Source organism: Camelus bactrianus, chromosome 25 (genome assembly GCF_048773025.1).
Source record: "Camelus bactrianus isolate YW-2024 breed Bactrian camel chromosome 25, ASM4877302v1, whole genome shotgun sequence".
Taxonomy (NCBI): domain Eukaryota; kingdom Metazoa; phylum Chordata; class Mammalia; order Artiodactyla; family Camelidae; genus Camelus; species Camelus bactrianus.
Window position 1 is genome coordinate 7,716,795 of NC_133563.1, and position 18,393 is coordinate 7,735,187.

Here is an 18,393-nt window from a genome sequence, read left to right on the forward strand (position 1 = left end):
TAAATACAAGCCCAGGAGTGGGATTCCTGGGTCATATGGTAAGTCTATTCCTAGTCTTTTGAGGAATCTCCACACTGTTTTCCATAGTGGCTGCACCAAACTGCATTCCCACCAGCAGTGTAGGAGGGTTCCCCTTTCTCCACAGCCTCTCCAGCATTTGTCATTTGTGGATTTTTGAATGATGGCCATTCTGACTGGTGTGAGGTGATACCTCATTGTAGTTTTGATTTGCATTTCTCTGATAATTAGTGATATTGAGCATTTTTTCATGTGCTTTTTGATCATTTGTATGTCTTCCTTGGAGAATTGCTTGTTTAGGTCTTCTGCCCATTTTTGGATTGGGTTGTTTATTTTTTTCTTATTGAGTCGTATGAGCTGCTTATATATTCTGGAGATCAAGCCTTTGTCGGTTTCACTTGCAAAAATTTTCTCCCATTCCGTAGGTTTTCTTCTTGTTTTACTTACGGTTTCCTTTGCTGTGCAGAAGCTTGTAAGTTTCATTAGGTCCCATTTGTTTATTCTTGCTTTTATTTCTTCTAGGAGAAAATTTTTTAAATGTATGTCATATAATGTTTTGCCTATGTTTTCCTCTAGGAAGTTTATTGTATCTTGTCTTATGTTTAAGTCTTTGATCCATTTTGAGTTGATTTTTGTGTATGGTGTAAGGGAGTGTTCTAGCTTCATTGTTTTACATGCTGCTGTCCAGTTTTCCCAACACCATTTGCTGAAGAGACTGTCTTTATTCCAATGTATATTCTTGCCTCCTTTGTCAAAGATGAGTTGACCAGAAGTTTGTGGGTTCATTTCTGGGCTCTCTATTCTGTTCCATTTGTCTATATGTCTGTTTTTGTACCAATACCATGCTGTTTTGATGACTGTAGCTCTATAGTGTTGTCTGAAGTCTGGGAGAGTTATTCCTCCAGCCTCTTTCTTTCTCTTCAGTAATGCTTTGGCAATTCTAGGTCTTTGATGGTTCCATATGAATTTTATTATGATTTTTTCTAGTTCTGTGAAATATGTCCTGGGTAATTGGATAGGGATTGCATTAAATCTGTAGATTGCCTTGGGCATTGTGACCATTTTAACAATATTGATTCTTCCAATCCAAGAGCATGGAATATCTTTCCATTTTTTAAAGTCTTCTTTAATTTCCTTCATCAATGGTTTATAGTTTTCTGTGTATAAGTCTTTCACGTCATTGGTTAGATTTATTCCCAGATATTTTATTACTTTGGGTGCTATTTTAAAGGGGATTGATTCTTTACTTTCTTCTTCTGTTGATTTATCGTTAGTGTAAAGAAATGCAACTGATTTTTGAACGTTAATTTTGTAACCTGCTACCTTGCTGAATTCTTCAATGAGCTCTAGTAGCTTTTGTGTGGACCTTTTAGGGTTTTCTATATATAGTAACATGTCATCAGCATATAATGACACTTTTACCTCTTCTTTTCCAATTTGGATCCCTTTTATTTCTTTCTCTTGCCTGACTGCTGTGGCTAGGACTTCCAGGACTATGTTGAATAGGAGTGGTGATAGTGGGCATCCTTGTCTTGTCCCAGATTTTAGTGGGACGCTTTTGAGTTTTTCACCGTTGAGTACTATGCTGGCTGTAGGTTTGTCATATATAGCTTTTATTATGTTGAGATATGTTCCCTCTATACCCACTTTGGCGAGAGTTTTTATCATAAATGGGTGTTGAATTTTACAAAATGCTTTTTCTGCATCGATTGAGATGATCATGTGGTTTTTGTCCTTTCTCTTGTTGATGTGATGTATTACACTGATTGATTTGCGTATGTTGAACCAGCCTTGTGTCCCTGGGATGAACCCCTCTTAGTCATGATGTATAATCTTTTTTTATGTGTTGTTGGATTCTGTTTGCTAAAATTTTGGTGAGGATTTTGGCGTCTATGTTCATCAGTGATATTGGCCTATAATTCTCTTTTTTTGTAGTGTCTTTGCCTGGTTTTGGTATCAGGGTGATGGTGGCTTCATAGAATGAGTTTGGGAGTATTCCCTCCTTTTCAATCGTCTGGAAGAGTTTGAGAAGGACTGGTATGAGTTCTTCTTTGTATGTTTGGTAGAATTCCCCGGTGAAGCCATCCGGTCCTGGACTTTTATTTGTAGGGAGGTTTTTAATTGCTATTTCTATTTCCTTTCTAGTGATCGGATTGTTCAAGTGTTCAGATTCTTCTTGATTCAGTTTTGGTGGACAGTATGCTTCCAGAAACTTGTCCATCTCCTCTAGGTTATCCAGTTTGGTTCCATATAGTTTTTCATAATATTCTCGTATGATATTCTGTATTTCTATTTTGTCTGTTGTAATTTCTCCATTTTCCTTTCTTATTTTGCTAATTTGTGCTCTCTCTTTTTTCTTCTTTGTGAGTTTGGCCAGAGATTTGTCGATTTTATTTACTTTTTCAAAAAACCAGCTTTTGGTTTGGTTGATTTTTTCTATGGTCTTGTTAATCTCTATTGTATTTAATTCCTCTCTGATCTTCATTATTTCCTTCCTTCTGCTGCTTTTTGGGGCTTTTTGTTCTTCTTTTTCTAATTCATTCAGGTGGTGGGTTAAATTGTTTATTTGAGATTGTTCTTCTTTTTTGAGGAAGGCCTGTATCGCTATAAAATTCCCTCTTAGCACTGCCTTTGCTGTGTCCCATAGGTTTTGAGTGGTTGTGCTTTCATTATCATTTGTCTCAAGGTATTTTTTAATTTCAGCTTTGATTTCCTCATTGATCCATTGTTTTTTCAATAACATATTGTTTAATCTCCATGCTTTCCTTTTTTTCTCCTTTGTTTCTCTGTTGATTTCCAGTTTCATGGCATTGTGGTCAGTAAAGATGCTTGAGATAACTTCTATCTTCTTAAAATTGTTGAGGTTTCTTTTGTTCCCAAGTACATGATCGATCCTGGAAAATGTTCCATGTGCACTTGAAAAGAATGTATATCCTATTTTTTGGGGGTGTAATGCTCTGAAAATATCCACCAAATCTAGCTTTTCTATTGTAGTATTTAATTTCTCTGTTGCCTTGTTTATTTTCTGTCTGGAAGATCTGTCTGGTGATGTTAATGCTGTGTTAAAGTCTCCAACTATGATTGTATTCCCATCAATATCCCCCTTTATCTCTGTTAGTAATTCTTGCATGTACTTAGGTGCTCCTATATTGGGTGCATATATATTAACGAGTGTAATATCCTCATCTTGTTATCACTCCTTTAATCATTATAAAATGTCCTTCTTTATCTTTCTTTATGGCCTTTGTTTTAAAGTCTATTTTGTCTGAAATCGGTACTGCAACACCTGCTTTTTTGGCTTTTCCATTTGCATGGAATATCCTTTTCCATCCTTTCACTCTCAATCTATATGTGTCCTTCTCCCTAAAGTGGGTCTCTTGTGTGCAGCATATTGAAGGTTCTTGCTTTATTATCCAGTCTGCCACTCTGTGTCTTTTGACTGGAGCATTTAGTCCATTAACATTTACAGTAATTAATGATAGATGTGTGTTTATTGCCGTTTTGAACTTATCTTTGAAGTTGAATTGGTATATCCTCTTTGTTCCTTTCTTCTTCCTTTTGTGGTTTGGTAATTTTCCTTTGTATTATCATGGATTTTATTTAATTTTTGTGACTCCTTTGTAAATTTTTGGCTTGTGGTTACCCTTTTTTGTAAATCTGTCAACCCATTACTATAACTGTTTTTATTAAACTGATAGTAACATGATCTCAAACCCATCCTACTGTTAAAAAAATTTAAAAAAGAAAGAAAAAAATATTCTATATTTCCCTGCCTCCCTCTCCCACTCTCAGTGATTTGTATGTCTTCTTTTATAATTTCATGTTTACTTTATTTGTAATTCATGAGTTATCACCTTTCCAGTTGTGTGTTTCTCATTTCTGTAGCATCCTGCTGCTTTTCTATTTAGAATAGTCCTTTCAATATTTCTTTTAGCATGGGTTTAGTGTTGCTAAACTCCTGCAGCTTTTTTTTGTCTGTGAAACTCTTTATTTCTCCTTCTATCCTCAAGGATAGCCTTGCTGGATAAAGGATCCTAGGCTGCATCTTTTTTTCATTCAGGGCTTTGAATATATCTTGCCACTCCCTTCTGGCCTGTAGTGTTTGTGTAGAGAAGTCAGCTGAGAGCCTTATGGGGGTTCCCTTGTAACTTACTCTTTGCTTTTCTCTTGCTCCTTTAGAATAATTTCTTTATCCTTGACTCTGGCCATCTTGATTATGATATGTCTTGGTGTGGGTCTATTTGGGTTCTTCCTGTTTGGGACCCTCTGAGCTTCCTGTACTTGGATATCTGATTCCTTCTTTAAGTTTGGGAAGTTTTCAGTCATGATTTCTTCAAAAACCTTTTCAATCCCCTTTGATCTTTCTTCTCCTTCTGGGACCCCTATTATGCGAAGATTGGGATGCTTTATATTATCCCATAGGTCCCTTATGCTATTTTCATTATTTTTTATTTGCTTCTCTTGTAGTTCTTCTGAATGGGTGCTTTCTATTGCCCTGTCTTCTAGATCACTGATTCGTTCCTCTGCATTATCTAGTCGGCTTTGCACAGCTATTAGATCATTCCTCATCTCTGTCAATGAGTTTACCCATTCTACTTGGCTCTTCTTTATAGCTTCAATTTCATTTTTGACATATTTTATATCTCTAAACACTATCTCTTTTAATTCCTTCAGCAATTCGATCACTCCTTTTTTGAAATCTTGATCTAGTAGGCTATCGATGTCTATTTCGTTGATCTTTCTTTCAGGGGATTTCTCTTGTTCTTTTAATTGGGAAAGGTTTTTCTGCTTCTTCATCTTGCTCATAACTCTTTTCACTGTGGTTTATGGAGTATCAGTTGTTTATTTTGGTCCTTAAGGATTTTATCTATCTGATGCCTATTTAGGAATAGAACTTAGGAAAAAAAGAAAAAAAAATAAGAGAGAGAGAGAAAGAATTTTAAAAGAAGGGAGAAAAAGAGGTTTTGAAAACAGTGTATAATGAATAATAGAAGAGTGAGTTGAAGCAGAGTATTAATCGGGTTGAGACGTCCTTTTAAAACCTTTACAAAAAAAGGGGGGGGAGATGAATAGATGTATTTGAAACCTGTGTCTAATCAATAGCAGGACATCAAAACCCAAGAGAAATAGAAATGAATTAAGAAGTAAAGATTAAGAGAGTAATAGAAAATAGAACAGGTAAAAACAGATTTAAAAAAAAAAGGGGGGGGGGTTTGTCGGTGTTCTCCTGGAATCTGTGTGCTTTTAATGTGAAGTCTTTCTGTCTTCGTCCTGTTTTGGAAGCTCAGCTTGCTGTTTTCAGAGGCCCTCCGTCGGCGCCCTCTTCTGTGCTGCTCCCAGCACCTGTCGGCAAGCCGATTGCGCCTCCTTCTAACACTGGGTCAGGTGCAGCTCTCTGCTGTGGGCGGGCGGGTCGCTGCCCCTCCGGATGCCGCAGTCAGATGCCGCAGACTGGCCAGGTAGGAGGGCGGGTCATGCCCCCTCCCAGCACCTCGGTCAGGGGCTGTGTTCCTGCCCGAAAGGCGGGGGGGCCGCTCTCCCTCTACCTGCGTCGCCGGTAGTAGTTCCACTGCTCTGTGCGGCTGCGCGCTCCGCCCTGGTCGGCGCTCCGCAGGTGGGCTCGGGGAAGACCGAGGGACAGCCCTGTCCCTGCTCCCAGCAAAAACCCAGTTCCTTGTTTGTCTTTGTGGAGCAAGTTCTCTGAGGGACCAGGATGGAAGGATCCTATCTGCCCCGGGCTGCAGGCCAGTCTCAGTCTGGCCTTTGAGGCTGCTGGGCCCTTCTGTGCGGATGCAGGTTTCGCCCCCGCCCCCGCCTGAGTGCTCAGTGCGGAGGATATGGCGGCTGTGCCTGAGCCCCGCCTCTCTTCCCCCGAAAACTTTCCGCGGGTTTTCAGAGATGGGGGTGTGCACCCTTCCCCCGAGAGCACATCAACCTTGCTGTTTTATGGAGGGCCCAGGTTGTTCTGCCCTGTGCACCCACAGCCACGGTGCGCAGCCCCTTGCGATCCCCTGGGGCTGCCTCCGTGCAGCCACTTCCGTCCTCCGCCCGGCTTGTGCAGCCTGGCCCTGCCCGCGGCTGCCGGCCCGCGTCTCAGGCTGGGTGTCAGGGGGACGCTCTGTGCCCGTTTAACTTAGTTCTCTTAGTCAAGGGCTGCTCTGTACGGATCCGAGCCTCGGAGGCTCCCCCTCCGTCCCGCTGGCCTCTCAGTTGGAGAGGGGAGACCCAGCGAGCGAGCGCCAGTCCTCCTTCGCGGCTCCCTCCCCGCGGGACCCGTCCCGCGCTGCTTTGCCTTTTGTTCTTTCTTTTTTCCTTTTCTCCTACCAGATTTTTGGCGTCTTTATCTTTTGAAGAGGGCGATGTTCTGTCGCAGTTCCACAGGTGCTCTGGTTGGCTGAGTGGGTCTGTAGATGTGGGTCTTGGTGTATTTGTGGGAGAGGGTGACCTGCGAGCGTCCTTCTACTCCGCCATCTTCTCCGTCTCTCCTATTCTGTTAGTTTAAAAAACATTTTGAATACATTTTTTTAAGTGGTGATTTTAAACTGTATACCATTCAATTATCTCAGTTACTGTTGCAGTCTACTACTGTTACTACCACCACCAGTACCATGTATGAGCCATTATTATATACCAAGTATTGTGTATTATTTCTATTTAGCAAGATAAAAAATGGAAGCCTAGACAGGTTAAGTAGTTTATTAAATGTAATTTGCACAGTAAGTTTTTGTAGTTTATCATTAACTGTAGTTTAGCAAGTTATTTGATATTGTTTGGTGAACAGTAATTCCCAGAGTGTTTTTATGTTGGAAGTTTTCTGTTTTCAGAAAGTTATTTAGATGAAAAATATATTATTAGAATGAAAAATATATTAAGCACTTACTAAATTTTATTTAATATTTTGTGTTTTAAGGAATTGAAATTACCATTCACTTTTTTAAGTGGACATATACATGAACTGAGGATCCATGTACCATGGACAAAACTGGGTTCAGAACCAGTGGTAATTACCATCAATACAATGGAATGCATTTTGAAACTTAAAGATGGAATACAGGTAAGAAAGTATTGAACCTAGTTATTTATGTTAACCAGTTTTGATAGTTATTAGTAGTTGATATTTCTTTAACTTTTGGAGTATGTCAACATAAACAAATCTTAGCTAATACACTTTTTATTACATACCTATTAAAGTAACATAATTAATTGGAAAAAGGTTTTCTTTTAAAAAGATTTTTTTATTGAAGCATGGTTGATTTACAATGTTGTATTAGTTTCTGGTATACAGCAAAGTGATTCGGTTGTACATACGTATATTCTTCTTCATATTCTTTTCCATTATACGTTATTATAAGATAGGAATATAGTTCCCTGTGCTATGCATAGTAGAACCTTATTGTTTGTCTATTTTGTTTATAGTAGTTTGTATCTGCTAATCCCAAACTCCTACTTTACCCCTCCCCGACTTTCCCCTTTGGTAACTGTTTGTTTTTTATATCTGTGAGTCTGTTTCTGGTTTGTAAATAAGTTCACTTGTATCATATTTTAAGATTCCAAATGTAAGTGATATATGGTATTTGTCTTTTTTGTCTGACTTCACTTAGTGTGATAACCTCTAGGTCCATCCATGTTGCTGCAAATGGCATTTTATTATTTTTTATGGCTGAGTAGTATTCCATTTGTGTGTGTGTGTGTGTGTGTGTGTGTGTGTGTGTGTGTGTATGTGTACAAAAACCATGTTTTTATTCATCTGTCAGTGGACATTTAGGTTGCTTCCATGTCTTGGCTATTGTAAATAGTGCTGCTATGAACATTGGGGTGCATGTATCTTTTCAAATTAGAGTTTTCTCTGGATATATGCCTAGGAGTGGGGTTGCTGGATCATATGGTTACTCTATTTTTAGTTTTTTAAGGAACATCATACTGTTTTCCATAGTGGCTGCACCAATTTACATTCCCACCAACAATGTAGGAGGGTTCCCTAAAAGGATTTTCTTTAATTTGGATAAAATATTCTAAAGGTTATTTCCATACTAATTTTACTTAATCTGATGATAGGAATTATGTATATTACTTATTACCTATAACTACTAGAAATGGAGCATGATAGCGTCCAATTTTTAGGTGAACTTTTTTGGATTTTTGCAAAGAACTTGTATACTTTTTATTTACATGGCATTTCTTAATGTGATGAAAATTTTTCAAGTCATTTGTTGAGAAGATGAAAATATGTTCAGTTTGCCTTCGTACTACTTTTCATTGTCTTTGAAGTTTTGTCATCAGAAACTTTTTTTCTGACTTACTTCTTCTCTGGCCCATGTTTCTTTTCAGTGTTTTTTATTAGGTATGATACTGATTTTAAGGAGTTTCTACCAAAAATTTTCTGATTTAAGAAGCAAATAGCAGCATATTGTGATAAATTTTTCCACTTTTATCTTGTAGAAAAGTAGTATCTCTGTCTTTCATTTTTATTACTTTTTCCTTAGCCCATATTTAACTTTAAGTTTTAAGGAAAAGTTTCTAGAACCAAGTGAATTGATGAGTATTATTAAATTTTAATCTCTGTGAAATTAGTTAAGGTTATTAGTGAATTGTTAAAATAATTTCCTGTTATCAGTAGATCCTTTGAGTGTCATACGAACCCACTGGGCTCAAATCTTTTTTTTACTTTTGTGAAATCTCTAATTACAAACCTTTATTATCCAATTTAACTGAAATATTGTAGCTCTTGAAAGTAAGTGGACCCATGCTATATTCTCGTTAAAATTTACTTTGTGACCTTTAAATATTTGGGAAATTGATCCAGGAATCTGTAGATAGTTATAGTGCAAGAAAAGTTTTATTTTACATTTATATTTAGTAATACTTGACTGGTTCTTAATCATCATCTGTTCTTGGAATTTAATTTTTTTTTAAAAAGTCTGGACTTGGTTATACCACCCATGCAGTACTCCATATTAAGAGGAAAAAAAAAAAAATCCAGACACTAAGTATTTTTTCAGTGGGAAGGTGGAAATTTCAAGGCCAGATGTCCCATAAGAAACACATTTTAAAAGAGGCAAATTACAACTAATTATAGAGGCTGCAGAAAAAGATTTGTAACACATGACAGTGTAACCTAGAACTAATATTTGATATTGGACCATGCAGATGGCTACTGCAGGAATGATCAGGTTTCCTGCTTGCATGGTATTTGAGACTTGAGTTTTGTGGTGTGTACAGCAAAAGGTCAAGTGTCATGAGTGTAAACCACTCTCAAAACAAGTATTTTTTACAGATGTTTAAAATTTTGAGGTAGAAAGGATTTTTGAAAATTACAGTTGACATTTGGACAAATTATTGAGCAGTATACACCCCTGGAGAGTAATAACTTGAGTTTATGCTAGTGATTGGAATTAATTTTTCAGTAAAAACATTATAGATGAAACATTTTTAAGAAGTTTATTTTCCTATTTTAAGCTTTGATTAGTATAGTAGGAAATTATGTTTACAAATTACACATGTACTAGTAAAACTCAGTAAGCCCATATTTATATTACTTTGAATTATTATAGATTCACAATGAAGAAGTCTTAATTTCTAAGTAAAATTAGTGTGGGATGGTAGGTTAAATGAAGAGGTGTTTTACAGTTATGGATCTGAATCTGTTAAAAATAGTACTATTAATGTATGAGAATGTAATATAATTCTAAAGCTAGAAATCTGAGGTTTATTCAGAAAAGATCATTACAAAAAACCAGTATTGCTAAATGCCTTTGATAAGAAGGCATGCCTGGTTTGTAATTTGTAAAAATTAGTTCGTAGTTTGTTAAAAAAAATTAGTTTGTAATTTAGTACAAACTAACTAGTTTGTGATTTTTAAAAAAGATTTATAATGATTGTGACTCTTGTGATAATAGTTATACTGCCTTCACGTGTCTTTGTAATCATTTTTAATTATAGAAATTATTTTTGATGTGAAGGTGACCAAGTTGTGTGGCAAAATGAAGTCACCTTGATGTTCACTGTGAATTATTTTAATATATTGTTATTTTACTTAGGAAATATTAACTATTTGCTATTTACTCTAAGAGACATCTGTGTCAGTCATGGCTACCTTGAGATCCTGCAGATTTGTCTGTCTTTTTCTTTTCTGGGCTTGAGACACAGATTTTGATTCATGACACATTATCACTAGTGGTCCAGGTCTGACTTTATTTAACTACTTTTGTCCACATTAATCTAATCTAATACTTGTGGACCCAGCACCCAGCCCAAGAATGAAAACATTACCAGAAAGTTACATTTAACTATGTGCTCCTCTCCTTTTGTATATTCCTGCTTGTTCAGCCTCTGTGGGCCTCATCTGTAAAATACGATGAGACTTGCTACATACTTCTTTTATTCTGTGATTGTATATGCTTTCTCTGCTCATAGTGTTAATAAGTCTTGGAAAAAACTTCAACCTAAAGAGAGTAATAAATTTATTTTTAAAGTACTTATCTATTCTGGTCTTTGTATCATCTATAAAGTAGACTTTCAGAATCTTTTAATATGATAATATGTAAGGCTGTTCTAGAAGTAATGCTTGTTATTAAAAAAAAATTTAAAAAAATCTTTTGAACCTAAACTAAAACTTTAAAATTCCATTCAAAACTTGAGATAAAGAACTAAGCTTTTTGTTAATGTATGTGCTTTTAAATCCTGGTTAGTGCTTGGGGTTACAGAGCAATCTTGACTGTCATTTCCTTTCATGTTTTGGGGCTATGGAAATTGGTTATTGGCTTAGATAGTTGCTAATAGAATAGAGAAGTATCATATCCTATCTTTGAATCTTGAGCACTGTTAATGTGTTAACGCTATAGGAAGCTAGAGGAAGTATTGGTAAGGCTATTAAGAATATTTACATGGCTTTAAAAAAAAACACTTTAGTTCTCTTAAATGAAGCTGGATTAATCTGGTTAACTGCTGCTGTGGTTTGAATATGTCCCCTCAGAATTCATATGTTGAAATCCTGTCCCCCAAATATAATGGTATTGTGAGGTGGGGCCTTTGAAAGATGCTTAAGTCATGTGAGTGGAGACCTCATAAATGGGATTAGTGACTTTTAAAGAGGCTCCAGAGATCCTAGCCCTTCCTGCCAGGTAAAGACACAGTGAAAAGGCACTGGATGTGAGCAAGAAAGAGGGCCCTCACCCGACTGTGTTGGCATCTTGGCTTTGGACTTCGCAGCCTCCAGAACTGTGAGAAGTAAATTTCTGTTGTTCATTAGCTACCCAGTCTGTGGTATTTTGTTATCTGCCCAAATGGACTAAGATAGCTATCTTTTCAGAAATTCGGGTAGGGCTCAGAATTGCTGATAAGGTTGTGGAATTTATTGTACTATTAATGATTCTTTCACTTGCACTGCTCCAGGTTAGTGACGGTGACGATGATAATAGCAGATAAGGTAGTCTAGATTCTGTCTGTAGATTCCATATGTGAAAAAAGAGGAGCAGAGTTCCCTATAAATTATGAGTAGTGTCTTTATTCCCACTAGGGAACCCCTTTATGTTGGGTGCATAAATATTTACAAATGTTACATCCTTTTGTTGCATTGACCTGCTTATCATTATGTAATGCCCTCCTTTTTCTCTTATTACAGTCTTTGTTTCAAAGTCTATTTTGTCTGATAGTATAGCTATCCCAGCTTTTTTGTTTCCACTTGCACGGAATATCTTTTTCCATCCCTCTGTTTCAGTCTGTGTGTGTCCTTATATCTGAGGGGTTTCTTGTAGGCAATGTATAGTTAGGTCTTGTTTTTAATTCATTCACCACTCTATTTCTTGTGATTGGAAAAGTTAGTGCATTTACATTTGAAGTGTTGATTGATAGGTAGATACTTGGTGCCATTTTGTTTTCTGGCTGTTTTGTAGTTCTTCTCTGTTCCTTTCTTCTTTCTCTTTTCCTTTGTGATTTGATGACTTAGTGGTTTGCTTAGAATCCTTCCTCAGTCTTTTGCATATCTACTCGAGGTTTTTGCTTTGTGGTCACCGTGAGGCTTATATGTAACAGTATATGTTTATGATAGTCTATTTTAAATTGATAACAACATACCTTTGAATGCATTCTAAAGCTCTGCGTTTTTACCACCACCGCCACATGTTTTTCATGTCACATATTACACATTTTTATCTCGTGTATCCCTCAACTAATTATTGTACTTGGTTTTTCTTAACTACTTTTGTCTTTTAACCTTTACACTTCATAGCTTTATAAGTGATTGATTCACTATATTTATATATTTACCTTTACCAGTGAGATTTATATTTTCATATGTATTTTTCTTTTAAAAATTTAAATATTTCTTAAAATTGAAGTGTAATTAACTTGCAGTATTATATTAGTTTCGGGTGGGCAACATAGTGACTCAATATTATACATTACAAAAGGATCACAGGATAAGTCAAGTTACCATCTGTCAGCATACAAAATTGTTACAATATTACTGACTATATTCCCTGTGCTGTATGTTATATCTCTTTGACTTATTTTATAACTGGAAGTTTGTACCTCTTAATCTACCTCACCTACTTCACTCTTCCTCCCTCACTCCTCCCCTCTGCCAGTCACATGTTTGTTCTCTGTATCTATGAGTCTCTTTCAATTTTGTTATATATATTTTTTTGTTTTTAGATTCAACATGTAAGTGAAATCATAAGCTATTTTCCTTTCTCTGACTTACTTAGCATAATGCCCTCTAGGTCCGTTTATATTGTTGCAAATGGCAAGATTTCATTCTTTTTTATGGCTGTGTAATATTCCATTGTGTGTGTGTTTGTGTGTGTGTATCTGTGTGTCTGTATGTATATATACTACATTTTCTCCATTTATTGTGAACACGTAGGTGACTTTCGTATTTTGGCTATTGTAAATAATGCTGCAGTGAATGTAGGGGTGCATATATCTTTTCAAATTAGTGTTTACTTTTCTTTGGAAAAATACTTATGAGTGGAACTGCTGGATCATATGGTAATTTTTTGAAGAAACTCCTTACTGTTTTCCATGGTGGCTGTACCAACTTGCATTCCCAACAGCAGTGCATGAGGGTTCCTTTTCTCCACATCCTTACCAATGCTTGTTATTTGTTGTCTTTTTGATAGTGGCCATTCTTGTAGGTGTGAGGTGATACATCATTGTGGTTTGATCATTTTCATTTCCCTGATGATTAGTGATGTTGGGCATTTTTTCTTGTGTTTGTTGGCCATCTGTGGAAAAATTCAGGTCCTCTCTGTATTTTTTAATTGGGTTATTTGTTTTGATGTTGAGTTGTGTTAAGTTCTTGGTTTATTTTGGATGGTAACCCCTCTTTGGATATATTGCTTGCAAATATCTTTTCTATTTCATTAGGCTGCCTTTTCATTTTGTTTGTAGTTTTCCTTCACTGTGCAAAAGCTTTTTAGTTTGACATAGTCCCATTTGTTTATTTTTGCGTTTGGTTCCCTTTTCTGAGGAGACATAGCCAAAAAATATTGCTAAGACTGATGTCAAAGAGTGTACTGCCTGTGTTTGTTTCTAGAAGTTTTATGGTTTCAGGTCTACGTTTAAGTCTTTAATCCATTTTAAGTTGATTTTTCTGTATGGTGTGGGAGTAAGTAGTCCAATTTGATTCTTTTTCATGTAGCTGTCCAGTTTTCCCCATATATTAAAGACGGTGTCTTTTCCCAATTGTGTATTCTTGCCTCTCTTTTCATAGATTAATTGACCATGTAAGTGTGGGTTCATTTCTGGACTCTGTATTCTGGTCCATTGATCTATGTGGCTGTTTTTGTTCCAGTACCACACTGTTTGATGACAGTAGCTTTGTGGTATAGTTTGAAAGAAGGGAGTGTGATACCGCTAGCTTTGTTTTTCTTTCTCAGGATTGTTTTGGCTACTTGCAGTCTTCTGTGTTTCCATTCCATACAAATTTTAGAATTATTTGTTCTAGAACTGTGAAAAATTCCATTTGTCTTCTGATAGGGATTGCATTGAATCTGTAGATTGCCTTGGATAGTATCGTCATTTTAATAATAATAATTCTTCTAGTCCATGAGCATGATGTATCTATCCATTTGTTTGTGTAGTCTTCAGTTTCTTTGATCAGTGTCTTACAGTTTTCAGAGTACAATTCTTTTACCTCTTTGGTTAGATTTATTCCTAGATATTTTATTCTTTTTGTTGCAGTTATAAATGGGATTGTTTTCTTCATTTCTGTTTCTGATAGTTTGTTGTGACTGGTAATAGGAACACAGAACATTACTGCATATTAACTTTGTATCCTGCAGCTTCACTGAATTTATTAGTTCTGATAGTTTATTGATGGAATATTTAGGATTTTCTGTATATAGTATCATGTCATCTGCAAACAGGGACAGTTTTTTTCCTTTCCAATTTGGATTCCTTCTATTTTTTTTTCTTATCTGATTGCTAGGGCTAGAAGTCCTAATACTTTGTTGAGTAAAAGTGGCAAGAGTGGGCATCCTTGTCTTGTTTCTGATCTTTGAGGAAATACTTTCAGCTTTTCACCATTAAATATGGTGTTAGCTGTGGGCTTGTCATATATGGCCTTTATTATGTTGAGGTCTCTCTCTATTCCCAATTTGTTGAACAATTTTATCATTAATGGAGGTTGAATTTTGTCAAAAGGTTTTTCTGTATCCATTGAGTAGATCATATGATTTTTTATTCTTCATTTGGTTAATGTGGTGTATTACATTGACTGATTTGCAGATATTGAATCATCCTTACATCCCTGGGATAAATCCTACTTGATTATGGTATATGATCCTTTCAGTGTGTTGTTGAGTTTGGTAGGCTAATGTTTTGTATAATTTCATTTCAAGAATAACAAATATGAATGGAATTCTTCAGTATGTAATATTTTGAGGGTAGCTTTTTCCACTTATTGTAAGTTCCTTGAGGTTCAGTCAAGTTGGTGTGTATATCAATGATTTTTTAAAAATTGCTGAGTAGTATTCTACTGTATGGATATAACACAGATTGCTTAACTATTCATCCACTGAAAAACTTTTCAGTAATTTCTATGTTTCAGTATTGCAAGTAAAGCTACTATAAACATTTGTGTACAAATTTCTATGCATACACAAGTTTTCATTTCTCTGGGATAAATGCCTAAGGATACTATTGTTGGATCCTATGGTAATTACATTTTTATTTTTAAACATGATTGCTCAACAGATTTCCAGAGTGGCTCTGCACACTGTACATTCCCATGAGAGGTATATGAGTGATCCGTTTTGTCTGTATCCTCACTAGCATTTGGTATTTTAATTTTAGCCATTCTGGTAACTACATGGTGATGTCTCATTGTGGTTTTAATTGGCATTTTCCATGTGGGAAATAATCTTGAGCATCTTTTTGTATGCTTATTTGTCCAGTGAAGTGTCTGTTCTTATGTTCATTTTCTAATTTATTTATTTTCTCAGTGTTGAATTTTGAGAGTTCTTTATATATTCTGTGTATAAGTTCTGTCTTTGTTAAAGTAATAACATGCCACATGTTACTAGTTTTTTATTTCTGTTTGGTTCACAAGCTCTATAGATTCTCTTTCAATCCATAAAATTCAGCAGTTCTCTGAATTTTGTCTTGATGGTTAGATGCTGCTAATTTTCTTTTTTCTTAAATTGGTTCATTTTACCTTGATTTTCCTTTTGAAACTTGGGATATCTTATCTTTAGAAACTTTACTGAGCCTATAGCTGAACTGAGTTTTCTGTAGTCAGTTATAATTGGACATTACTAGTCTAAATAATAATTTCTGCCTATTAATTTTAGTTTTAGATTACTTATGTTTTATGTGATTTTTAATATTAATCTAATTGAACTATTCGGAGTTCTGTAGTGATACATTAGTAGCCCTAATTTTAATTTTTGGTTTTCTAGTTTGAGATGATTATAAATACTATAATATTCAGATTTGCTATCTTACTGGTAAAGAATTAAATTTGCCAACATTGTCCAAAGATGGAGTGATTTCAAAGAGTGCCTCTTGCTTGCTGTTGATGGTTATTTTGTGCATCTGCATATACAGAGGTACTGATGATCATCAGTACTCCTTAGTTGTTGAACTCTTCTTGAATTCTAGACTCATTCCTCCAGCTTTGCACTGTTTAGCTCTCCTGACTTGTCTTATTGTTTGCCTCAACTTGTCTAAAAATAAAGTTTTCTCCAAATTAGATCTCTTTCTCAACTTTAGTATCTTATTTAGTAGAACCATTATTTGCCTCTGAATGGCATTTGCTTTATTTATTTTTATTTTATTAAAAATTTTAAAAATCGAAGTATAGTTGGTTTATAATATTGTGTTAATTTCTGGTGGCATTTGTTTTTTAGGGTAGATAGGATATATTATTGTTGACTGTAAATACAATTTTTCTAATATTTATAATGCAAGTGCAATGCCAAGAAAAAAGGGAAGAGTTTTATTTAGGGTCCAATTAAGTAGTTCAGATTAACAGAGGATTTTCGTATGCATCAAAAAAGAGCTAGTAAGAGACTGGATATACCTTTAAGAAACAAAATATCATTATTCTTTTCTTATTTTAGAATGAGACAAACTTAAAACTGTGAAAAACTATGTGCTCTGAAAAATTAGTTTATTGTACATAAATTTTAATTTTTTAATAGATGAGACTATATTAGCATCTTATAACAGTTAAAGGTATTTAGATCTTTTCTTAACCATTGTTTAAAGTGTCTGTGAATATGGATGGACACTCAAGTATAGAATATATGTTAGGGGATTTCAAGTACAATCTAAATAAGTGTTTATTACTTAAACAGAGGTGCAGTAAACATTATGGCTCTTGAGGCCCCCCCCCTTTTTTTTCTTTTTTAGCAGCATACTCATGCTATAGCTCTACAGCCAAAGTCCCTTTCATACCTAAAGTGAAATGAATCATTATAATCTGACTACTTAAGGATTTAAAAATTTTGTATTTGCTAATATTATTGTAGTGTATAGTTTAACTCTTTTAACCTTTATTTTAGTTCTTGAAAATCTTTAAAATTCTTTAAAACCTTCAGTTGGCTTCAGTAGTATTACTGAGATATATTCATGGTACTATTGAGAAGGTTCTACTCTGTTTTACTGAAAACTCATCTTGAAATGTATTCTTTTCTTCTTATATACTGAATGCTCCCTGGGTTTCTCTTCTTTTGGAATTATCTGTGATTAGAAGCTGTATCCAGATTTCCCCCCATACTTATATATATCTTTTTTCCAAATTACTCTTAGGTTTTATTTTCTTTATCATGTTGGCCAAATTTTTAACTTTTAGTTTTGCATATGTTTAGAATGTTCTGTTTTGATAATATGCAGCAGTTACATGTATTCTTTCTTTCCAGAAATGTCATATTTTTTTTCTCCTTTGAGTCTCTAAAATCTTCAGCCTATTTTCTTACTGACAATTGCTTTCCTTTTTCTTATTAAACCTTTATTCTTTTGTTAAAATTAGTTAAAGGGATAACAGTAGAAATGACCTTGAATAACCAAAACAATCTTGAGACAGAAGAGTAAAGCTGGAGGTATCACATTCCCTTATTTCAAACTATACAGCAAAGATACAGTAATCAAAGACAGACACATAGATCATTGGAACAGGATAGAGAGTCCAGAAATAAATCCATGCTAATACAGTCAATTAATCTATGACAGTGGAGGCAAGAATATAAAATGGGAAAAAGACAACTCCTTCAATAAATGGTGTTGGGAAACTGGACAGCTGCATGGAAAAAGATCAGACTGGACTGCTTTCTCTCATCAGACAGAAAAATAAACTCAAAATGAATGAAAGACTTAGATGTAAGATCTAATACCATAAAACTCTTAGAAGAAAACATAGGCAACACACTCTCTGACATAGGTCAGAGATATTTTTTTCAATTTGTCTTTCAATCTGAATTTTATATTCTGCCTCAGGATTGTCTTGGCTATTCAAAGTTTTTTGTGTGTCAATACAAATTTTAGAATTATTTGTTCTACTTCTGTGAAAAATTCTGTGGTATTTTGATAGAGATCGCATTGAAAGACACCATACGTGCAAAACCTTTTGTGTCAGTATCACCGATGAACATAGATGCAAAAATCCCCAGCAAAATATTGGCCAGCTGAATTCAGCAATACATTAAAAGGATCATGCACCATGACCAAGTAGGACTTTTCCCAGGGATGCGAAGATGGTTTGATATTCACAAGTCCATCAGTGTGATACATCACATTAACAAATTGTATAATAAAAATCATATGATCATCTTAATGGAAGGAGAAGACACTTTTGACAGAATTCAGTGTCCATTAATGATAAAAGTATGATAAAAGTGCTCAGCAAAATGGGTATAGAGGGAGCATACCTCAACA

At 35.2% G+C, this 18,393-nt stretch overlaps 1 protein-coding gene across 12 annotated transcripts in view; it reads left to right on the forward strand.

Annotated features, from left to right (window-relative positions):
* The window catches only part of VPS13B (vacuolar protein sorting 13 homolog B), a 627,348-nt gene that overhangs the window by 14,324 nt on the left and 594,631 nt on the right, over positions 1-18,393 (forward strand). For all 12 annotated transcript variants that reach the window (XR_006725148.2, XM_045517216.2, XM_074352638.1 and 9 more), the window contains exon 3: positions 6,929-7,072. Coding sequence is in view for 11 of the 12 variants with exons in the window: in XM_045517216.2 (XP_045373172.2) it covers positions 6,929-7,072 (144 nt within the window). In the remaining variant the exon portion in view is untranslated. The remainder of the gene's footprint in view (positions 1-6,928; positions 7,073-18,393) is intronic.